The sequence below is a fragment of the Electrophorus electricus genome, chromosome 7 (genome assembly GCF_041902795.1).
Source record: "Electrophorus electricus isolate QZ-2024a chromosome 7, ASM4190279v1, whole genome shotgun sequence".
Lineage (NCBI taxonomy): Eukaryota > Metazoa > Chordata > Actinopteri > Gymnotiformes > Gymnotidae > Electrophorus > Electrophorus electricus.
In genome coordinates, this window is record NC_137503.1 from 22,465,692 (window position 1) to 22,490,764 (window position 25,073).

Genomic DNA, 25,073 nt, shown 5'->3' on the forward strand with positions numbered 1-25,073 from the left:
AAGTTTCACCAGAGCGTCAGTTTTCAGCACCTCCCTATTTCAGCCGGCACTATTCAAGTTTGTTTTTAATTGTGATAACAAATACTAGCTTAATATACATGTGCATGGCTGTAGTTCACAAATGTGTAAAACGTAGGCTGAGCAATGGAGACTGTTTAACACATCTAATATTTTATCTTATGCAATAATTATAATGACCGAAGCTGGTGGAGTATCTTGATTAATGAGATTGACAATAATGTCGGTGCTAAAAAAGAAGCCTTCTATCAACCAGTGTAAACAGAATAAGATAAGCAGAAGACCAACGTCTAGGGTTGTAGTAGGGTCTTAGAGTAACACAGCTTTGTCCGGCACAGAACAACCATCAAGGCTTAGAATAAAACACCGTGTTATTTCTAGAAGATTGATGTTGCCGAATCTTGATAAACATTGATAACTGGTAACTAATAACTTGTCCATCATCTACATGAAACTTAGAAATTGTCTGTGTATCAATGCAAGCTAACGACATCATTCGAAATATCCTGGCAGCTTGGACTATACCTGTAACAGGCCCAAAATGTATATTGTGGGGCACCATTTTCCACTCTTTTAAAACTCTTTTAATCCCTAAAAAGAGTCAGTTTACACAAAAGACTTGGTAGCAATTTGTCATAGTAAAGTTGTGTCCACCTAAGCCAACCATGTTTTTAAGAATGTCCCATAAATGATCCTATACATCATAATCAGCAGTGTCACATGTCAGATTCAGTTGACCACTTTAGCTAACACTGTTACTGTGCTGCTTTCAGAATCCACACTGAAATATGAACATTTTACATGTTTAAAAAAAGACTAGAAATGTTCCCAATTATTAGTTTATATAAACATGCATTATTTTCTTATTACTTATGTAAACTATTTTTACATATTAATAAGGAATTAATATCACTGTATTTGATTATATGCATCTTTAATTGCAAAGTGGCAGATGTACAAGTAAATCTATAGCCCGTAGGTCCTTTGTATCGACTTAGTGATAGGCTTTGTTTTCTTCAGTTACCACTGTTGTTGATTTTAAAAGCACAACTACTTCCAAACACAGCTTTGTCCTTATCACTCAAAATGCTCACTGCTCAAACAGGCGTCATTGTGTGCATTTATTCCAAATGTAAAATCATATAGTGCTCATATATGTTCACAGCAACGCAATAAGGAAACACTAACTATGGATAGAAAAATGGTTAAATTAGTATAATGACTGCAGATACTTATTGTGGGTCCCTCCATACCATTCTGAAGACATTATGCCATGAAAGACATATATGCATGAGAATAGTTGGACTAATTACCAAATACACACTGAAATGGCAAATATCAGTCTTGTTATACTTCTGTAATCATGAGATACTAATAATTGATTTGTCATTTTTGTAGAATGTGACAAAATCAGAATATTCAATATACAATAAACATCCTTGCTATCACATGCATTAGCTTTCCATGTTACCAAAGCGCCAGCAACTGTAGGCTCCATCATGTTTTCTCCGGCATTTATGTTCTGTCTCACTAATCTCTACAGGCCTAGAGAGAAATGCCTTTAATCAGTCACAAGACTGACCTGAAGGAATCTGCTGACATAGTTAAAGCAGCAACCAATTATTCTCCATGACTCTCCTCACTGTATACGTCACCACTGAATCTACCACGTCTGACTCTCTTTAACACACATACAAAAAAACGTGTCGCCAGCAAAACAGATTTATACACTTCATATTTTTGTGCATGTCACCAACATAAATTTCACCAACATACAAATTGTTGGACTTCCTAGTATAGCTGGGCTCCAGAGGTTAAAGTTCAGAGTGGGATTGCCGATGACACTCGTGCCAGTGAAGGTGCTGACTGGGCCACTCCGTAGAGGAGGTGTTTAGAAAGCTGGCCAGCCTTAACGCCTAAACCACAGTCTCAGCGAGGCTCAATAGTCATGTGGAGCACAACATTTTCTGCGGGGTAAAAACAAGGAATGTGAACAGGCACTCTAAACTCACATGTTGTACCTAAATCTTAGCCTGTTTACTTAGTGGTAGGTGTTGTGCAAAATCATTAATGACATTGACACTGGTGAATTCATTAAGAGTATTTCCCAAGAATGGTTCCTTTGAGCGTCCCTACAGTATTATAATTCTGGGAAATTACATGTAAGGAATTTAAAAGTGCTACAAGTAAAACTGAATGATTAAAATGTGTTTGTTATAAAATACCCTTAGGAACATTATAATATAATGACAGTCATTATAAAATAACTTTAGTTAATGTCTGTAACTACAAAAACATGGACGGGCAAAAGCACCTTAAGTTGTTTGATCCTACACATAGGGCCTTTAATTCATATTCAAGTTTTAGAACATAATTTACATAACACAATTGAGCATTAGCCCTCATGAGCAGCTGTGTGTTGGTGAAACAACCAGAGTTGGTTAATAGATGAGAATAGATTAGGAAAATAATATAATTTCCATGATTGATGGTAAGATGAGAATGGAATCAGTTAGAGAAGCAAAAAAATGTGAGTGCAAAAATATTGCATACATTTTTGATAAATATCTCACATCTCCATTTCAAGCTTCTTCATTAGATCTAATGATTTGATTAATCTTTTACAGTTTTTGGTTATCACAGATATCCTCATCTTTGCCTCTGTGGCACATCCATCAACACATATCCAACCTTTTCTCTTTTTTTCCATATCCTTCTTGAAACTAAATTGCCATTACACATTTCCAACAAGTGACCATTAAAGGTTCGTGCTCAAATCTGATTTGTGTGATGCAACCATTTCATTGTGGACATCATTATTTATTCTATAATCCAACATTACATCAGCAATACAACACCAAGAGACAAGCCTCGAATAGGTATTACTGAATGAAAACAATACTGAGCTGTTGTTTATGTTTATCTGATGTCCAAAGCAACTTACAGTTATGACTGAATACAACTTTGAGCAATTGAGTCTTAATGGTCTTGCTCAGGAGCCCAACAGTGGCAACTAAGCAGCGGTGGGACTTGCATTGGCAATCTTTTAATTACTAGTACAGTACCTTAACCACTGAACTCTGTTGTTGCTTTGCCCTTGCACAGCTGGTTGGTTTGTTTCCCAGACGCTTATAATCAAGTGCAGCACCAATAGAGGATGCCTTCGATCTGCATGTCTCTACTATTGCATTCAGCACTCATATTGCTCAGTGCTATCATCCAGTTATTACAGATGTTATTACAGTTGCTCTTCAACTGGAACATTTTCTAATTAGGTTTTGGTTGCACAGAAAGATCTCTGAGGACAGTTCAAATGTGATGAAATAACAGATATGCAACAGATGTTGTCATCCAATGTAATTGATGGACAATGTGGTACATCTTAAGTTGCCCCTAATGAAAAAGAGTGACCAGAAGGTGGCACAAGATGCCCAAGAAATAATCCTCTGACACGTGATGGGTATGAAAAAATATGGAAAGATGTATGTTTATTAAGTATAAATAATATTTACTATTGTTTACTAAAAGGATAATTACACAGGATATATTAGTTATTTCTTCTCATTTTCTGCTGCAGGAAAGGGTCACTCAAATAAGGCTGGATGCATTTTGCAGTAAAAAAGCTCTTGAAAAATGATTGTCATGTCTTTTAAAATATGATGGTGAAATTCTGCTGTTTAAGTAGTTAACATGCTCTGTGTACAGAAGAGTCAGTAACATAAAGCATAATGGATTCTAACTTGTTACAATTTATGGAGGTTTCCTTATACACTTTCAGTGCAAGATTTTACTGACAAATCCTCTTCAGACATGAAAATAGTATGACATCAAAAGAAAGGCAATGTATTAAAATTCAGGGTTTAAAAATATCAGTTTATTTACTTTTGGTGTCAGTTCATAAAAGATAACCGATTATATTAAATATAATATTTGCATTTTCTTGGAAACCTCCACAACTTTAAAATTAAACAAAACATGAATAAAAACAATTTAAGAGAAGAATCGAGCTAAGGTGTTAGTAACATTGTGCTCTAGCAGATAAAAAAATGTTGTACTAAGCATAACCAAAAACATGCTGAGATATATGATTCAGTCCATTCAAGTGTGAAATGTATATACATTAGTATGTTGAAGCCATATATTTACAATACAAATACAAACACAATCAACCCCCCCCCCCCCCCCCCAAAAAAAAAATCAAAAAGAGGATGGTGTCTGGAGGTCTTGGTTCCCTACCTTCTTGTACAAGTGCTTCAGTTCCAGGACAACACTGAGTGCTCATGGGCTTTTATCTACAATAATATCACTCGGAAAACTGGCGGCTCAGTAGCGCTTAGATCATAACAATACTCGGTCCAAAAGACCCTTACGCATGACCGTCTTGCACCATCCTCTTAGTAGCTATTTACACAGTGGTGGCACCTCAGGTCTTGCCCCCAGCTGTGGTTATAGACCTGAACACTGCAGATTTCCTCAGTTCAATTTTCATTGACTGGCTTTCAGCACGAGACTCTATCCTTGACACTGTGGTGAGCCCCAGAACTGTTTTGCCTGTTTTCATACCTTTTGACACAGGGATTCGCGTGGCTGCGCACCGAGATGACTGCACATCCGCCCCGGACTGGTGGTGTAGGAATGACAAAAAAGAAGACAAGTGTTTTTATGTGTCAAATAAAACCAGCTACTATTCAGAAAGTATTAAAGATGGCAAGCCCTTTCATTGTGGATATAATATCCTTCCACTTCCATAGTGAATCTCTCATTTGTGCATAAAGTACTATACTTTGTGTCATAGTTCAATACATTTAGGGAAAGGGATGGCCACCATATTAGAACATATTAGACTGTGATTCTTTGACGTTTCAAGCAAGTTTGTTCAGGGAATTGTTCAATTCTCATATTTGATATGATTTAATAACTTAATGTTCTTAACTCTAATCATGCATCCTTAAGAGCACTTAAGAGATATGTACAAGTGCTGGATCATAATTAGCTGTTGTGATTTTTAGTAGAGGGCATCACATTCTGTTGTGATATGCATGTTAGCTTACATCTGGTCACATGTGCATTAGTTATTATTAAACACTAACAAATAGTTCAGGCTAATTTCATGTCAGGTTAAAAATTAGGGATTGGTCAGTTGGTGCCAAATAAAACTCTTAAGAATCCAAGATAACTACTTTCAGGTGGGATTGACATTACAGTTAATTCAAGTGTTAGTTAAAGTCATATTTAAGAAATGTATTTGACTTGTCTATACCTGGACAGAGAGCTATCTAAGGAGCAGAGACTCCCTGATATCATTTTGAAACATTTCAGAAGCAACTGTAATGTAGAAGATTGTATATCATTATGTTGTTTAGGGCCACACAATTCACACAGTTCTAGTAATTGATAAATGCTTAAAAGCAAACAAGGGGCTTAACATTATATTTTTTCAAAGCACCATCCTATTTGCATTTACTCACCACAGACTGGGTAGGTCTAGATGGAGCAGAGGTGATGGGGGTAATGGTAATACTGCTCGTCATCTTGCCTGAGGTAGTCTTCACTGCAGAAGTGGACGCCTGTCGAGGTGAGCGTAGCACTGTTGCTGTAGGGACAGTCTCCTTGCTTTCTGCACTCACAGTGAGAGGTCTCACCATGACAGTGGGGCTACTGCCAGCATCCTGAGGCCTTTTGTACTGTGGCCCCAGGTGAATATGGATTTTGTTGTCCTCTGTTGTTATGATGTTAGCATTGGGGTTGTATTTACGAATCTGCGTCGGCACCGTCTGCTTCTCCGGGGTTACCTTAAGCACAGCCCGGCCTGTGGTCATCTCCTGGGGTTCTGGAGAGACACACGGTGGAGTTACTGGGTTTGTGCTGACTGTGATGACCGATACAGGGGAGCTTGTACCGTCTGAGTAAGGGCTCTTGTTTCCATCGGGGCTCTTTGCTCTTGAAATGGTGGTAATTGTCACTGGAGACATGGTCCTTTCCGGTCCACATGATGTTCCAGTGGTTGCGCCCTTGGATGTCACAGTAATAGGCTTAGGAACGATAGTGATTCGTGGTTTCTGGAGCCCTAAAGTGGGTATAATGGTGGCACTCGAAAAGAAGTCCTCAGCACGAGGACTGGTGATCTCCAAAGTGGCTGTGCTATTTTGATGATCTGGAGTCACTCTGATATGCAGTGGTTTCCCTGGTTTCTGAGACATGGTCAGCTCAGTTGGCTGAGGTGGTGCATCTCTATCAATCTTGTAGGCAGTCTTGTCTGAGCCAGCCTGCTCATCAGTAATCACATCCTTCTTCTTCATCCAAGGGAGCCATGACTTTCGGATACCTAACTCTGTAGCTGCAGGTGGATAACGGTCTAGCACAGCTGGTTTCTTAAGGCCTTTTTGCCTCAAATTACTCATAACATGGTTTTCTTCTAGGACAGACTTTCTTATAAATACTGCTGGAGTGTCCTCTTCAACAGCTTCAATACTCTCTGCCTCTGTCTGAACAGCTGTTGAAGTAAGGGGAACGTCCACTATCCTCCTGCCATTCATGCTAGGACGTAGTGCTCGACTGTAGCGTTTTGTGACCTCTAAGTCTTTCGTGAGGTTTAGGATCTGTTGGCTCATAATCTTTTTCTTGTCTTCTTCATCTATAAGCCTCTGCTGTAGAACTGTGTAATCTACTTGCAACTGAGATAACTGGTCCTCCTTGTTCATCAGCTCATGAATCTTCTCCTTGAGTGCTAGAACATCTGCTTGCAAATCTCTTGTTTTGGCCTCCTCCATTTTGCACTTCAGTCTCAGCTCGGCTTCTTGGTTTACAGCCTCCCCTTTTTCTATTGCCTTGTTCCTTGCAATCTGTGTCTTCATTTCCTCCAGGAGCTGAGAGAGGGCATTGGCCTTGTCCTGCTCTGTTCTATACTTCTTTTCAAGCATATCATACTCATCCTCTGTCTTTATCAAATCTCCCTCCACAACCTCAAGCTGCTTTAGACGGTTCTTAAGCCTCTCAATCTCCTCAGTCAGCTCTTTAACCTTGTTATCTTCATCTGGATACCTCACCTTTTCCACATCAACTTTACTTTGGAAGGATTGTCTTTCAGTCTCTTCAAGACATTCTATTCTTTTTTGCATTAGGATGACCTTTGCACATAGATCCTTTTGTTTCTCCTCTTCACTTGCTAGTCTAGTCCTCAGGTCATTTTTCTCCTTTGCAAGAGTGGACACTTTCATTTCCATCTCTGACTTCAGTTTCAGAAGCTTTCTGCTCTCTTCGATAAGCTTCTCTGTGACTTCCATGACCTTGCTTTGCTCAGTCTTAAGCATTGTGCTCATGTCTTCACTTTTGCGCTCTTCTTGTTTAATTCTCTCTACCATGTTCTTTCTCTCATCCACTAATATTACAGTGAATGACTTCAGCTTTGTCAAGTCATCTTTTAGGTTAACTTCAGCCTTTTCAAGCCTTGATTCAGAGCTTTCCAGCTCGTTAATATGTGTTTTCACATTCTCAAGTTCCTGAGCTAAGTTTTTTGTCAAGGTCTTCTCTTGTTCTAGGTTTGCATGAAGCTGTGCGCATTCAGACTTGCTCACAGTAAAAGCTGTCTCAAGCTTCTCTAGGTCTACCATCCTCTTCTGCAGCTTCTCGATTTCAAGTTTCAGCTCATGACTGTGACTCTCCTCATCTTGGAGTTTCCTTCTTAGCTCCTTGCACTGTGCCTCTGTCTTTGTGATCTCCTCATCCTTCCCTTCCATCTCTAGCACTCTCTTACGAAGATTCTCAAGCTCAGCCATGAAGCTGGAGCTTCCACATTCTCCCCTACTGATTTTGTCCCTCAACTCCTGGAGGTTCTCCTCAGATTTCTGGAGTACCCTGTTGCTCTCTTCCAGCTCTTCAATCCTGCATGACAGACTTGCCAACTTCAAGCGCAGCTGTCGGCTCTGTAACTCTTGATTGGAGAGCTTGGTGGTCATCTCTTCATGTTCTTGTGCAAACTTGGCAGCCCTGTGCTCTGACTCCACCTCCAGCTTCTGAATCTTCTGAATATCCTCCTTTGATTTACTAGTGAGGCTCTCGATGTCTTGTTCCCTCTCCTGCAGCTTTTTGCTGAGGTCCTGTATTTTCTGGCTTTGCTGATCAATCTGGTCAGTGTGGAGCTGCCTCTCCTCCACCAGCATCAGAGCAAAGGACTTCAATTTCACCAACTCTTCTCTCACTTTCTCCAGTCGTCTGCTGTTATCCTTGTCCTTATGAGCTTGGTATGCTTTCTCCTGCTCCAGTAGTCTCTTTAGTCTGTAACAAACACAGAATCAAATAGAAAATCAAATCTTCTTTCAAAAAGGATGGTGTTATTAAAAAATCTATCTATAATCTATCCATAATCGACTTTATAAAGATGACAAAATGTGGGTCAAGACTGAATATAACATCAATATAACAATATACAATATAACAGATACACATCAAGTAAAACTGTATAACAACAAAGTTTTATTATTCAGAGTAAAACACATAATCTTTTCTTACAAGATGTTTTCCCCCTACGATCTCTGATTTGCTTTACTAAAAAAAAATGCAAACCGCATTTGCAATTTCTGTGAAAACCCAAGCAGACATGTTTACAGTTAAATTCCAAGGGTCTGCAGGGATGCAAAGCAGAATCAAGAAGGAAGCATGCCTGATGCCAAAGAGCACAGCAGGGCTCAGAGCTGTTCCCTAGCACTTATGTGATTGTCTCGCACAGCAAAGTACTCTGCCCCACATGCTTGCAAGGTGTTATTAGACAGTGCAAAGTAACATGGCTTGAAAGCCTCCAAAAGACTGCAGAATCCTAAAACAGCCATACTCTTCAGTATGCCCAGCACCAAAAAGTTAACTCATGCTGGTAAATGTTTACACTGTGTCAGCTCTGTGGGGGACCTGTACATCAGCACAGCCTGTCTGCCACAACATAGAAATAAGTTAATCAGTTTCTTACTGGACAAATGTCTTTTTGTTCTTCCCTTACCATCACAAATGAGTACGAATTACCTCCAGATCTTAAGAAAAAGATTAAATCCAGCAGCTTGTTGAGATACAAATTTGTACTTGCCAAAGTACAAGGCTTGCAAACAAATCTGAATCCAATGGCTTGTTCATAAACATCCCTCCGATGTTCAACATAGTTTGAACTTACCCTGTAGCTGGGAAGTACTCCAGGTGGGTCCATGCCTAATGTGTTTTGCACTGTCTGTGGCTATGAGCTGCTAAGACTTCCGCCAGGTCTGTCAAGGGCCCCTGCACCATGCAGAATTAGCTTTCACATTCCAAACATGTCATCAGTGCACAGTGAAAGGTGAATGCTGTGTAAAGAAAAGGCATTGCTCTACTAGCTGGTGATATCATCCTTCCATATAAGGCATGGAATTGTTTTGGCCTTGTTTGGGCTGAGAAGGAGGGGCCTAAATTGGAGGGGGGGCTTTTTTCACAAAGCCTTTCCTCAGTCTCTTTTCACTGTTTGCTCAGACTGAAGTCAGGATGTTGTTTTAGGAAATGGGCACAAAAACAAACCAAGCAATCAAAGTGTTCAAAGATCGCAGGGCTTCACTTTTCACGCCATGCAATCTGGGGGTCCAGCATGACCCAAATATTTCCCTCCTCTCTGGCAACCAAGTGTTCCCATGGAAACAGGACAACAATGCAAAAGAAAAGTTTTGTTTTGTTGGGGAACAATGCCAGACTTGCTCTTTGGCCAGCTCAGCCTCTGTCAACCAGAAATTGCCATGAGGTAAATATTTTCCCAGATCTGAGATGTCTGGTGTCGCAATAGGACGGAATAGGAATAGGATGATGTATATGTCCAAAAAAAATGTACTTTAATACTATCCCTTAATGTCTGGAAAGATCACCGATATGGTCCTGAACCTTATCAAGCTCAAATCATGTAAATGCAACAAGGGTGATGTAACCACTGAACTTAATAGATCAACCTTCACCTAATCAGAACTAACAGAATGTCTGATACAGTGGACACCCAGGCTGTTTCAGTTACAGATGCAGTTTACCCTGGTCCTGAACAAAAATACTTAAAAGCAGCACATAAATCGACCACACAGTCTAAACACCTTTCATTCTCATCTACATTTCCTATTTTAATAAGAGCTAAATACGATAGGGCACTGGGTAGAAAATGTTAGATGTATATTAGAAGTTTGCTATATTTACTAAAGGCTGTAGTGATAATGCTACGAGCTGTCAGAGATTATGCACAGCTTCAGTGAGAGAACCTGCCCATGCTGTCTTCAAAGTACACCTTCTACCTTTAATTTAAATCAACAGAAAATATATTAACACCATAGATTACAAGATATTAAAATGCAGCTAGCGAACTAAGGTGATGTACACAGAGGCAATGAGTGCAATTAGGTCCTCTCGGCAAGAACCGCAAATACAATACTTGTAATTGTTCTGGAGGGCATTGCCCTAGGGGCCCTGCTGTTCAGTCACAGGTGCTGCGGGGCCAGTGGAGCGTCGCTTTGGATGAATTTCTGAGATGACGATATCAGAGAGGAATGTGCTCACATGTTGCTGAAAGACCAGCACCAAGACTGGACATGAAGGATCTGCGAGATATGGCCAGACACTGACTATGAGGCAGCTTTTTAAAATTCTGTCACACTTCTGTTGCTCTCGTTTTACAATCAAATCTCCCATCACAAATTACTCTGCTTTAAAAAGACCAGGAACTCCTGTCCTTCAGTTCTAGTTCAATCACAAAGGCATTACTAGCACTACTTTGACTAACATCAGGTGCAACAAAGTACTAATTAAGGGTTCAAAACACACACTGTGGTTTTTGTTGTTGTTTATTTATTTGTTTGTTTTCTTTTAGAATGTTCATCAGTCTTAGAGGGGAATCGGTAACTGGCTCCCAGCAACCAGCTTTAAAAGGGAAAGATTAAATCAGCATAAGGGCACAGACTGTCCCTTTCAGTCCATGCCTGATATACCATGAAATCGTAGACTGTTCGTTCCAGCACATATAATCGACATCTTTAATTAACAAACACATACACAAACACATAATGCATCAATTTGGTATCACAATGGGTATTACCTTAAAGGCTAAATATTATTTTTAATTGAAAATTTATATTATTATTCTTAATCTATTCTTATTATTTTAGCAGTCAACATGAGTAGCATTATTAAGTTATTAAGGAAAGACCAGGTGAAACAGGCATGTGCTTGAAAGGTTTTTGAAGTTTTAAGTCATACGGAAAATCGGAGCTCTGCTCTGCTCCAGCCAGCAGGGATAGCAGACTCTGTGTCAGCTCTCCATAATTGTGTGCTGTTAATGGCCCTCAACAGGAGTTCACTGCCCTTTTAATGTGCACAACGAGACCTTTATAACACAAGCATGTGGCAAAAGCAGCATGTCATTTTGTGGCAGTGTGTTTTCCAAGAAGTGACAAACGCCACCTCACATATATTGGATGATATTAAACTCTATTAGTAACAAATTTTAAGATTAGATAGAGACGTAACAATAAATCATTTCTATGATTAGATTACATTGTTAAAAGTAATGATTTTCTAAACTCTGGCTCTGTTTACAGATGTTTACAAAGGCTTGCTTCTCCTCGGACACCCACTGTGATTTAAAAACATCCAGGGATTCGTTTGTTGTTGTGATGATCTACACAGTTGGAGCTCCGTGCATGCTACACTGTGAGAATTCAGCACAGCAGTGTGTGCATGGGCGACCAGCTATCTCCACTGGCCGACCCCTCAGTCTCATGCTCCATATGCATCCGTGACAGGCACAGAGAGAAGTCTGATAGCTATCACCACAGCAGGGGGTTTATCAGATGGGCCCTGGACATTACAATACCCCTGTCCTGACATGTTTGGCCTCTCACAATGCTCTACGAAGAAGTTGCCCGTGTGTGTGTGTGTGTGTGTGTGTGTGTGTGTGTGTGTGTGTGTGTGCGTCTGCGATACAGCATTGTATTTTATTAATGAGAAATAAGAAACAGCCCTTGTCTACTCGCATGTTGAAGAAGTGGTCTGTGGTCATGGCACATCCTGTATGTCCCAGCACTCTAATCTCACTCTTGAGTCTGTGCTGACTGGCTCCAGATCACTGACATGCACATTATAGCATCACATTTCCAACTTGAGCTGTTAGAAAACCCATTACCGCTCTGAGCTGGTTGTTGTATCGTTTGTCCTTGGCTGGAGTTATTCATCTCATCAAGTGAGCATAGATTGTTCTCCCCCCAACCGGTGGGGCTTTCAGAGTGGGTGGGGGGCTCTCTGAGCCCCAAAAGTGCTTTGCTGACTTTGGTTCCTTCCACGCTATACCTGGAGTTCTCTGCTGCTCTTTGAACTTCAAGTACCTCTGTACGGGGGCCTTAGTGTAATGTAACTAAAGCTGAACAACCCCAAACTATGTGAGTTGCTGGAATTGCAGGTTATTTTAAGACCCCTGACCTATAATGAGGATGGGCTATGTGTGGAGTGAATGGATTCTGAGAGGGAGAACACACACACACACACACACACACACACACACACACACCCAGAGGAATGGTGCCATCTCACCTCTCACGCTCCTGTTCCAGCAGGTTGGTGAAGTCATCACTCTTGTTCATGTAGTCGGCATGCTTGCGCTTCTCGCTCTCCAGCTCGGCAACGGTGCGACGGTGACACCTCTCTGCCAGGAGGAGCTGCTCCAGCATACGCCTGTACGTCTCCCGCTGCTTCTCCTCCAGGCGGTCCAGCTGCAGGCGCAAAGCACACCCAGGGCAGTGCATCAGAGACTGCTGAAGAACACAAACCACCCAGCCTGCCACCCGACTCACCTGTGTCAGCCATGCAATGGATGTGTAAATTTAACCGCAGTGATTTTAAGGATTGTATTACAAATCAATTTACACCCTCTGCAACCCTGACACTGAATCCCGGCCCGTGAATCCAAAACCCTTCCAGGTTTTTATAATCGCGGAGTAAATAATTCCATTGTCATTGTGTCATCACCCCTGACTCCTAGATACTGACATGATGGAAAATCTGCATGAACAGGCCCTTGAGGAACAAGGACTGAACAGCTTTGCCCCAGCGTAAGACATGAATTTGAAGGCAGCTGTCTCCTTGAGAGGTGCCTCTAACCTCCAACATGGGGATCTCATAGACGTCATCAATGGGCTTCCCGCCGGAGAGCTGACAGTCTCTCTGCAGGGCCTGCAGAGGTTTGACGGGGACAGCAGATCCATAGTGAGCCTCCAGGGTCTCAGGCTGCGTCTTGTCTGACTTCAGCATATGAATAATATCTTCACGAGCCTGTTGAGGGCAAGTCATTAAAATCATTACTGTCATTATGGCCTAATGACTACATCAAAGAGTTGGATGACACACCAGTAGTATGAGTAAGGTCATAAAATCATGGTTGACTGAATCCAGTGTTTGTCCGTTGTACCATCCTACAATCAACCACAAGAGGGAGCCATTTATCATGAGACACACTGTACCACAAAATTCTTGATTTCAGCATTTATGCACAATCTCTTGGACAACATCTGCGTTATCATGTAATTCTAGCAAAATAATAATACATTTACCTTCAATGATTAAACCATTGATATCTGAAATAATAGCTTTTTATTTGAAAAATAGTCTCACCTGCACCTCTCCCTCCATGACGCTGAGCAGATAAAGCAGCTTCTCTTTCGAGAGGTCTGTCAGTGTTGCTCTCCTCGGCATCTTCACCGGTCCAGTGTTCTCTTCCTTGCTCCCCCTGTTTGTCTCAGTGGTGTGAGTGTTCTTCATCAGCTCCTGTATGTCTCCTTTCTCCTCGTCTTTCCGGAAGCTTTTGACCTTCAGGCGCCCGCTGTCATGAGCCTCCATTCCACTGGTCCTGGACCTCATTCTAACCAGAAGACATGGATTTGTTCAATTTTAACTTCTAATATTTGCCACATTCACACTTAATCTCATTCCTGAGATTCTTAATTTAGGCACCTCTACAATTACCCCATGAGTATCTTTGAACAAAATTCTTTTGAGCAAACAAACCCATATTTCATCTTGTTACTTTTTTCTGTTAGTGAATCTGAGGTTTACTGCACACAGAACTTCTAATCTCTAACTGACTGTACCACATTGCAGGATCTGTTTGGCTGGTTTATCACCTTTAACCTGACAAATGACCCTGAAGGAACAACCTTAATAGTGTTGATGTTTTTAAGTCAGACAAACTCTTATTTGAGCACAGGTGCTTGTGTGAAGACCAAACCAGCTCAATCATTTGACATCACCAGGCATCAGTAAACATCTTGCAGCAACTTGAGCTGTTTGGCAGTCAGTGGTGACTCTCTGTGCTTAGCTAATGCATGAGCCATGAAGTCACTGCATTGATTAAGAAATACATGCATACTTCAGGGTCTCTCTAGCGGCTGTTGACATTTTAAATAAAAGGCCAGTGGTAAATGTGTATGCTCAAGCCCTGAAATCACTACGGTCCAACTGCATATTTTTTCTTCGCGTTTCACGTCCAAACATCCCTTTCACTACTTTATTGTCTGGTGGAAAATCTAAGAGGCTTATCATCTGAGCTCTCCAGTTAAGGGACAGCCAGTGAGAGTACATGTCAGGAGTGTCCAGCTCTGGTCCTATAGTGCACCACTATATCACCAGCACTGTTTGGTGATAGGCCTGCTCAGACACCTGATTTAAAAAGTTAATTACCAGATAAACAGGTGTGTTAGAGAATGTGAATCAACAAACAGTGCTGGTCCATGGTCTTCTGCTAGCAAGGCAGACACAAAAGCAACTTAGTGAGCGGCTTTCTCCACCAAACTCCCCATGCACACCGTGCAGGTACACAGATGTCATGTTGTGGGAGTGAAACGTTGAGTTGGAGTTTGGCCACTGAGCCCCACTTCTAATATGTTCTCGCTGGCAGTATCTAATATGTTCTCACTCTGTATTTTGCAGTAAATCTGTATTTCGCAGTAAATTTTCATTAGGCCCATTTCTCTTGATCCCACGCACTCGAGCCCTGGATTGATTTGTGAGAGAGATTTCCCCCAAGAGAGCGAGAGAGACAGAGCGAGAGAGAGAGACAGAGCGAGAGAGAGGGAAATGAGAAGCTAGCAGTGAGTGAATGCCTCTCAGCAGCTTCACATAATCTACAATAAGGTCAAGTATGACATCAGCATTTTTTTGTCAACAGCACATCTACCACACCTTTCTGATGATCTCATGCACCACCCCTGACCCCTAGCCCCAGAGTCCGCTCAGAGCAGGCTCCCACACTACCTCTCTCCCTCCCCAATCCCCTACGTGATCTGCAGGATGTGTGATGATTAGACGCGTGACCCAGTGTTTGCGCTCGCCTCAGGCACGGCCTGCCTTGCCTAACCTCTAACAACACATGGAGCAGAGAATGGCTGTCTCAAATCACATACTGTGTCATGTACTCCTAATCTTTTAGTAGTCAAAACAATGAATTTGAAATGCTGGACCATTTTTGCACTCAGTAGCCACCACCTGCTCAAAACTTCATCTAGTACATGGTCAAGGACACACATTTGTAGGAATATAGAGTGTGATTTGAGACACAGCCTTTCAGTCTGCAGGAGTCAGTAACAATTATATTTATATTTATCCTAACTCCCGGTCAGATGTTGTGAATTCTACACAAGGTCTAAACATACACTTCCTGGCATTAACAACCAGCCCAGATGTCATATCAAGCTATTATGAGCCTTCACAAGTATTCACAAGTATTCTCAAAATAATTGCAGGCTATAACAATGCCTAAAGACCTTTTTTTTGTCCACCATTTTAGTCCATTACAAAACATATAAACATTTACAACAAACCACAAGGGTTATATCACTTGACTTTCTAAGATGTGGGATATATATTACATTAGGAGTTCAACCTTGTGGGGCTGGGACCTAAGCTTATCATAAATTTCACACATACTGTGACACCACTTCAGTGTCAAGAGCTGCAGTCTGGCTGCACTGGTGTGACACTGCTCTCCTGTGCTTCAGTATGGAGTCCGAGTCCACTGTTTCCATTATCAAACCAAGACGTACTCACGGTTTGCACTGTGCCAGAGCCATGCCTCGTTCAAATCCTGATTTGCAGAGAGCCAGCGTTTGCAAGACCTCCCCATGCTGCAGTAACATTTGAGCATCGTGCACATTCTAATCTATAGACGATTGATGTAAAAGTCCAGGATCAGGGCAGCGAGATCATTAGCTAAAGTCACTAACGGGATGACAGAATGGGATGACAGAGTCCAAGTGTGACAGCACTGTCATCCAGACAAGGTCCAAATCTTTAGTGGCTTGGACAATTAGGGGCTTACATATTGTCTAAACTTGTGGAGATAATTTGGCAAGTGCCTCTATGGCCACATCGTTCTGGTCAGTGCTCGAGTGCAGTGGGCTTGGTGGTGGCTGGATGGAACCTTCAGGAGGGTACTGAATTTCTGGTGAGCTGCTAATGAGCACGGTGTGTGACACCGAAAAAAAAAGCAGATTTAGCTGAAAGTTTAGTGTTTTGGTTATTAATAGTTATTACAGGGGAGTGGGTGAGCATGCTGCCTCTATTCTAAGGGATGGATGGATTTGTACTTCAACCCTCTTCCTGTGGTCAGGGTGAGAAGTGAGGGCTATATCAGTGTGCTGTTCACAGAGAGATTGTATATCATATAGCTCTGAACTTGTGACCATTCCAAACACCAATGCTAGTTGTGTTTGTTAAAGTAATAGCCCATCACTATAATATCTCAGATATTTCTACAGCCAATTCATTATACAGTCTATATATCACTAACTATGTAATTGTCATTTTGTATCCATGTGAAAATATCTACAAATAGGTCCTGGATACCTTTGTGGTTCTTCATTACTATTTCTGCAATTCAGATGAGTACTGAGCTATGAGCTCACATGATTGCCACAGAGTATAACACTAAATTATAGTGGTTATATTTTTGTCAAGTTGATATCTGTCTGATGATGTGGCATTGAAATACTGAAAATAGTTGCACAAATTCTCTGCATGGTGCACAATCATTGTCCTGGGAGTGTGGACAGTGGTATTAATCCCACCATTAGTAAAATCCCACTCCTGGGAGAAACCTCTACTCCTGACAGAGACCCCACTCTGGAGAGAGACCGCTACTCCTTGAATGGTCTCTGTATAGTATCCACAGCTGCATGTTAGATTTAAGAGGTGTTTACAGAGACCCTCCCCAACTGGTGCATCAAAAGGCATCATCGGTTATCAACTTGGCCACGCCTGGCAAAGATTCAGTTTCACACCATATCTGCAGGGAGCCCACTATACCAAACGCCTGTGAGCAAACCCGCACCGCCTGAGGTTGGAGAGACTGAACATTAATATACATGCTGCTCTTGCGATAATTAATTCCATGGGTTCTTGAGGTATTTTCGAGAAAGGCATTTAGCACCACATGCACATGAAACATCTATATATAGCTGTAGCTATCAACCAGAGCTTGGGTATGCTGTCATACACAAACACACACAAACTGTTGGCATGGCAGTGAAGCTAAACTGGGAACACAAAAACCAGCTCTTGCCAGCTGGACAAAGCTTCCGTAATTGCTCTGGGACATAAACAGACATGGAGCCGCAGTGTTTTATCCTCTCCTGGATAAATGTTGGCATTCACCTGCCACCCTCTCTTAGGCTGCCCCATGACATGTGGTCTGCTACATACGTCAGGTCTGCTTCATACGTCAGAAGAGGAGACACTTTGTCGTACACTCTTGGAGATGCAACATTTGATGTGTATCAGAGGAAGAGCAATAAGCGCCTAAGCAGCCAGGCTTTGCCAAAGGACCTAATGAAGAAACATACCAGAACATTCCAGCCATGTCCACCCCCTTTGGACCAAACTGGGAGTCTGTCTAGTTAGCTGCAATAAAACATGGTAGTGACAGGTGCTGCAAGTTGTCCAACCCCCACCACCATAATTCTATGGTACTGGAAGAAAATGCCTGAGAAGAAGCTTTGGTTCAGCCACAGCAGGAATGTGACTAAACAAGGGAAACACAAGCTGAAAAGGTCCACGCTCAAGAGCCCTTTTTGGAGAGGCCTTAGAATTGGCATTAGCACTTATTATTTAACATTAACATTTTGGTAGACTGCAAGGTCAGATCTGTTTTTAGCCTAGCAGGGCGTAATTCAGATTCACATTCCTGGAAGTTCTGATGCTTACAGGCGGCGACACTTCGATGAGGAGCAACAACAACAGCAAAAAAGCAAAACTTGCAAATCCATAGCAGTGCAAAGGTCATCACAAGGTGTGCCAAAGTATGAGGAATCCCTTCCAGGAACTGTTGTAGGCCAAGAAATGTTACGGTTTCTCAAGTGTATTATTGGATATGGTATTCTGGATTTACAAAAGTAAGTAGAAAAGCAATGTTCTGGAAGCTGAAGGGTCATGTGAAGGTCACCGGAGTTGCTGTAGTGGGACTTTACTCTTCCTCTACACTGCTGCCTTTTTTCCCCTCTGACAAGCCTTTGGCGTCTCTCAGTTTGACCTCCTGTGATCCCTGAACAGACAAGGGTGTGGTGGAACAAAGAGGGGGAGAAGGGGTCTCGGCAACTTGATCTAGCAGAAGGTGTCACAGCAAACACTATGGAAAAGTGTCAAATCACGGAGAGAACTCAGTCATTTCAGACTCCGCTCAGATTTTGTTAATCGATATGTCTTAATCATAGACAAAAAGTGGTAGAAATTATTATCTTAAAATGCCTGTTCTCTGATAGAGAAATACACACCCTGTACCATCTGTAGGGGCCAGACTCTGTGAAAAGGTCGCTCTTGGCCTGCCCATGTTTCCTGGGTTCAGACGTTCACACTGTTTTCTATTCAGGATTGCTGTTAATACACAGGAGTATAAAGGTGGATTGAGGTGCCCAGCCTGACACATCACAGGACAGGTTCGAGTCTCTGAAGCTAGATCAGAAATCCAGCAGTCTCATTCACACATCTTCGATCTGGTTGCTTCCAAAGTGTCTGTGCTGTCATGTATCTTCAGCATGTGAGGGAGGTAGCACTGAATGTCACGTTCCATGGAGAGGTTCAATATTTGTATTTTTAAAGTCTAGAATGTTGGTGCTGAAACGTGAATGTATTTGGGTTAACTTGATAAGATAAGAAAAAAACTTGATAAGTATACACTCATCTGTGTCTATGCTTGTGAACTTGAATCCTACCAGACTGATATAAGATGTAGAGTTACAGACCACATTAAGACTGAAATATGCAGCTATGATGTTATACAGTATCTGCCTCTGATTCTGCACATGACTGAGTAGTCCAAAACCTACTGCAGCCAATGAGGGACTTTCTGTCGGGGTCCGTTCATGCGGCCCTCTCTAGAACATGACCCGGTTCCAGGTCATCTTAAACGGGTGGCCAGAGAGAGCCACAGTGGATAGAGGGCCATTGCTCCAGGATGAATATAAAAATAGACATCATAAAAAAGCTTCCCTGGTTCAAACCCTAATCTAACTCATCTGGAGTGCCTATGAAGGCAGAAGAGAAAGACTCTCTCATACTGGCTCCACTGAGCCAGTGCGAGAAACATGACTCAAGAATGCTGTAATTCTGTAATAATCGGCTTCATATTTCACTATGTTTCAACAGACATTTTAAATAGACGAAAGCAAGTGAAATTGGAGAATGAGGAGAAGGCATTCACTGGCTAGCTGGCTGAGTGAGTGTGATCGATAAGTGAGAGTGAGTGATAAGTTCATGGGGTTTTATCTGCACGACTGTTCTGAGCCAGCCCTGTCTAAAAGAGTGACATCACTAGCCAGATGTAGTCAGGAAGGCTTGTCTCAAATGCCTTTCTGCCTGGATGGAGATGAGATCATTTCCCTCATAAAGTAGAAAGTGAGAGAGAGATAGACAGAGAGAGAGTGTTAGGGGAAGGAGAGTGAACAAATGCTGACTATGTCTTAGGTCTCCAGTATTTATGACCAAGTTTTAGAATTATCTTTTATCACTCGCCTGTTTTATGGTTTACATTTGCGTAAGTGTTCTACTTTAGAGTCTCAGAGAAAATATCTCAGTGGTCCGAGAAGCTTGACGGAGGTTTGTAGCAACAGCTATCATAACATTCTTAGCGGGACACTTTACATTTAGAGAAACTTGAAAAATGTAAGTGTAGGTGATAGCAGAGATGATTTTTGTTGGGGGTCGGGGGGGAGGGGTCAGGCTAGCTCTTCTGGGTCCTATGAAGTAATGTTACCCCTGCATCCTTTGCTTGGGAGTTTAAGAGACATGCCCTGCCGCTGCCTCTGCTTGGCTTGGGCCATCAAATTTATACAGACACACACTCTTCATTTCAGTCACTTCACTTCACTGCTCATGAATAGTATTTAAGTCTAGTTTCTTTATTTGTAGCCCTGTGAGCTTTGTTATGACTAAGATTATGCATGCTTTGTTGCAACACATTGTCAGCATATAAACAATATTATTTTGTGTTCACTGCCACTTATTTTGCCTCGTACGTCCTCTGAGACTACTGGAGTTTTAAAATGATGTTAAGACAAGCTTGCTATCCTCATACAAACGCATTACATCTTTTCGCAAAAAAAGTACTTCCTGTTCTAAGTCCCTGCTTAATTTCCGCAGTAGCCAGGTGCTAAATAGGAAGGAACTATTTAAAAGTGCACCAAACAATATAGTGCAGGTCTCAGGAGGTTAATATCCCTCTGCACAGAGGATGTATAAATGTGGGTCTTATACATCGGAATATTTTAACTTGAGGGTGTCATGTAGCTTTCCACTGTTATGCGTTATGTAATTGTGTCACGGTATTAAATAAATTAAAAATAAACAAACACAACTCATCTTTTCTGTGTTGAGCTGCCATGCCGACGGTGTGGGCAAGCGGTCCGATGCCGCTGTTTTCCTCTACCCCACCAAAGATGGCTGACCTGAATTTGGATACTGATCTCATGGGCCGTACCTTATTGTGTAGTGAGCGGCCACTCTCTAAGTAATGATACCTGCGTTCCACGGTTTAAAAGGAAACATTCCGTTAGTCATTCCTGTGGCCTGCGGGACTGAGGCGTTTAAGATGGCCATCACTTTTTATACCAGGTGGCAGAGAGGCATGGCACTGTAAACATCAACGCTTCCCAGTAGCACAACAATCCATAATGCTGACAATGAAGGACATTAATCTGACAATTCATCACAGGAAGACTGAATGTGGAGTTGGGGTGTGTGTTACTGTTTGTTACACAGAAAATGTTTTGCTGGAGTATTTTACATGGAGGTACAAAGTGCTTCGGCTTTAAGATATATGGATGGTGTGGATATTTGAGAACCTATGAGGTAAGTAAGCCCTCCAACAATATGTTTATATTCATAGGAGATGTTTCCGGATTTCTGTCTTATAGTGTCCCCAAGGAATCTAGTCTTTATTGAGATACTGCATGTATATCTTGTTGACAGCTAAATGAAAAGCACAAGCTCAAATCAGATTTCTGTGGAATGAGGACAGTGGCATGACTTTAAGGACAAATCCCCAGTTTAACCACTATACATGTTATATTCTCTTGTATTACTATGGGGATTCTGAAATAAATCACGTTCTTTCCCACGCAGTCAGATTGTGTGTTTTGTGTGTGGTGTGTGTGTGTGTGTGTGTCTGTGTGTGTGTTTATTTGTAGTGTGTGCGTGTGTGTGTGTATTTGCGTGTGTGTGTGTGTGTGTGTGTGTGTGTGTGTGTGTGTTTGTGCCCCCCTCTCTCTCTGGATAGTAATGTGTCTGGTTCTTGAACAGACTTTTCTTGCTCAACAATCAAAATGTTTGGACAGTTCTCAAAGTTCAGAGAGAATTCTGAGTCGTAGTGTCTGAAAAGTCTGACTTATGACATTATGGCATTATCATTTTCGCTTTCCCTCATGTGTTGTGATGTGGCCAACAGCTAGCATTTCACTTAACTCTCACAACTCTGGAGCTAAGCATGCCTCCACTCAGATATGTGATAAAGAAAACACCAAATCAAGTACTTCCTGAGCCGACTGTGACTTCCAGTTCAAGCCAGAGCTTTGAATGTTATTTAAATCCAGAATACTTCAAGACCAATTGACATGGAGCTCACATCAATGAGTTAATAATAACATCAAATTTAATCAGTACTGCAATGTTTGAGACCCAGACAGAAATCAAGACTCACTAGTAAACTCACTGGTGAAAATATAATGAATCAATGAAAAAAAAAACTGCTGTATGAGCAAATGAAGCATAGTAGCCCAGCTTCAGAGCAGCACAGTTCCTTAAACTAAAATCTGAAGGTCAGACATCAATTAAGAAGCAAGAACAATTTTTTACCTTTTCACACTGGTTCCGAGGATGAGGGCTCTGATAAAGCCGATGAGATCCTGCTAAACGACCAATTTGTCTTCTGTCCCTTCTCTTCCTCTCCCTCTCCTTTCTTTATGTGCTCTTCTTCCTCCCGCTTTTGCTTCCTCTGCAAGGCACACGCAGGCAGCGTCAGCGTGTGTGAGGTCTGCGTTTTGTCCCCTCTTGAAGTCTCTGAGCCAGCACGGCGACTCTGACATGCTTAGAGGAGAAGAGAGAGCGGGAGAGACAAAGAGAGAGAGACCGACCAATCGGGAAGAGGAGGTGGTCAGAGTTTCTCCTTCGACACTCGCCTTCAAAACAGTTGAGCTCTTCGTCCGCCTCCAAACTCCCAGTAAGTAGGGAGCTTGGGGTATCGGAGCGTAGCAGAGGGCTCCCTCTCTTCCGTTACGTTTCTCAGAGAGGAGTGGTGTGTCAGAGAGTGCGGGTGCTATATTTAAACTACGCTCTCAGTCACTCATCGCTGCTAGCAGTTGAATAGATTGCGGCAGGCTTTTCTGAGCCCCTCCGACAGCTGAGCTCTACAACTCCCATAAATACAGGGTCCACCGGTCCAGCAAGTCATATAAGTCAAATCTGTCAGAAACGGATTTGGTAAACACTGGCGCGCAATTTGCCATGAAAGCCAAAGGCTGTAGTTCCATATAAAATGTAGATTCAGACATTATTCATCAGATTAAAGTTTTCACGAGGCAAAGTGAGATTGGAAATGATAAACAAAAAGAGGGCCATACTGTGTTTTCTGCTGTTGTTCGTAAGCAGATGAAACAAGGGCTGTGAAAGATTGAGCCATTAGCGTTTATGAACCTCTCACCGAAGTGTTGTCAGTTTACAATCACCGACACTAAGGTGCTTTAGGCTACTCGTGATGAAATGGCTGAACCTGGTGTTTGCGTGCGTTCCCTGAAAATAAAGTGGTCAGGCATAAAGTCTTGCTTAGTGTTCATCTCCAGCTGACCATAGTACCTGATTAGACAGACACCATGGTGTGGGTCATGTGCTCATTCCAATTATCAGTCATCTTTGTTTACTCAACTGAATAGGACAAGATGATTCAATGCTAACTTCTCCATTTGCATATCTGAGCTTGTGCATAACTACCTCTGATCATGTTTCTTGGTGTCATTAGGAAACTTGTGATGGCTGTGAGTCAGACTTGATGTGGGTTAGTGGCTAGTGACATTCAATCCTCAAGCATCTCACTTTATCCCAGAGCTGCTCTGGGAGAGACTCTACCACATTTTGGTTATTTAAGCCACTGTGATCAAAGTCATCATCTAAATGACTTAATATATGTGTAATATGTATACACCGAAGTCTTGTGCTCTGTACTGCAATGTTTCTATGGACCCACAGTGGACTTAAATCTCAAGAAATTTAACCCACACCGCAGCCCAACACGCCACCCACACCTCAGACTAAACATAAAACAGCAGTCTAATAATTTACTTGTATATAGAATATTTGTCAGGCTGGACACATGTATATGTCCACAGATGGCTGCATAATGATATTACGGAGACGTCTGCCAAAATTGCGATCAAGACATGCTTAGTGTGTTTTGATTAAACCCCGCCACCAGTACACCCTTATGATGTCATGAACTGGTTGCAATGGGAGACATGTTTACTGCTGTAAAACAGAAGTATTCTGTATTTATAGCCCAGAGCTGGTGGTCTGCACTCAATATCACATCTGTATAGAAGATGACTCATATGTATTCAGTATGTAGATAAGACTAGAGTATCCAATATAATGACACTATTGTCAGTGAAATCCCATAACTGACTACAATCGAAGGCTATGGTCCAATTATCCTATGGCTCTCACATGGCTTAATTATGGAAAGGAGAGTATATGTGAATGTGTCTTTTGTCTGCCTAAAAAGTGCATTATTGATTCTACATTTGACATTCTGCAATCCTAGTTGCTGTAATAACAGGCTGACGCTGTCTTGCGCAGAGATATTCCTCCCAGTCAGTCACAATCAAATGATCGTTTTCCAAGCAGTAATGACTCAGGCAATGACATCAGGAGCCTGCAAGCCTGTGGTTTCTCAGAACAGCGTCTCATTCTTCAGGAAAACACTTCACACTCAGAAATCCAGAGTATGGTCCCCACATTGACCCTGGTCCCCACACCAACCATGGTCCCCACACCAACCATGGTCCCCACACTGACTGTGGTCCCCACACCAACCATGGTCCCCACACTGACTGTGGTCCCCACACCAACCATGGTCCCCACACTGCTGCAAAGCCTGTAAATCACAAACCGTGTATCTGTTTCCTATCTATCTATCTATCTATCTATCTATCTATCTATCTATCTATCTATCTATCTATCTATCTATCTATCTATCTATCTATCCATCCATCCATCCATCCATCCATCCATCCATCCATCCATCCATCCATCCATCCATCCATCCATCCATACCAGACTTATGGCAAGGATAGTAGTAACATAAACAGGACAGTAGTGATGAGACTGAATGGTGTGCTTGTGGGGCGGATAGGTGAGCCTAATACTATTGTGCAGGTGCAATGTCCAGATGCATTTGGTTTTTTTATGTGGCCTAAGTTACTTAGTTAAAACTGTGACCTGTGTTATCTGTGTTGTTTTGGTATAAAATTATATTACAAAAAAAGTAATTA

General features: G+C 41.9%; 1 protein-coding gene across 4 annotated transcripts; it reads right to left on the reverse strand.

Annotated features, from left to right (window-relative positions):
* Positions 1-935: 935 nt before the first annotated feature.
* On the reverse strand, positions 936-22,834 carry filip1b (filamin A interacting protein 1b). Of its 4 annotated transcripts, XM_027000768.3 has the most exons (8): positions 22,387-22,834; positions 13,663-13,909; positions 13,153-13,323; positions 12,586-12,764; positions 5,487-8,292; positions 5,279-5,343; positions 4,582-4,639; positions 936-1,985 (listed from the first exon to the last, which is right to left on the reverse strand). In XM_027000768.3, the coding sequence occupies exons 2-8, from the start codon at positions 13,906-13,908 to the stop codon at positions 1,965-1,967; spliced, it is 3,546 nt and encodes a 1,181-aa protein (XP_026856569.3). In that variant the 5' UTR covers position 13,909; positions 22,387-22,834; the 3' UTR covers positions 936-1,964. The 4 variants fall into 4 exon arrangements, with proteins under 4 accessions (XP_026856569.3, XP_026856570.2, XP_026856568.2 ...); XM_027000769.3 differs by lacking the exon at positions 5,279-5,343; XM_027000767.3 differs by lacking the exons at positions 936-1,985; positions 5,279-5,343 and having other exon boundaries at positions 3,480-4,639; positions 22,387-22,833.
* Positions 22,835-25,073: the final 2,239 nt, after the last annotated feature.

Coding starts and splice junctions, on each gene's coding strand:
- filip1b (XM_027000767.3), bottom strand. CDS start 13,908: ATGAGGTCCAGGACCAGTGGAATGGAGGCTCATGACAGCGGGCGCCTG. Junction 8,293..12,585: donor CTGGAACAGGAGCGTGAGAG/GTGAGATGGCAC, acceptor TGTTTGTTACAG/ACTAAAGAGACTACTGGAGC. Junction 4,640..5,486: donor CTAGACCTACCCAGTCTGTG/GTGAGTAAATGC, acceptor CTACACCACCAG/TCCGGGGCGGATGTGCAGTC.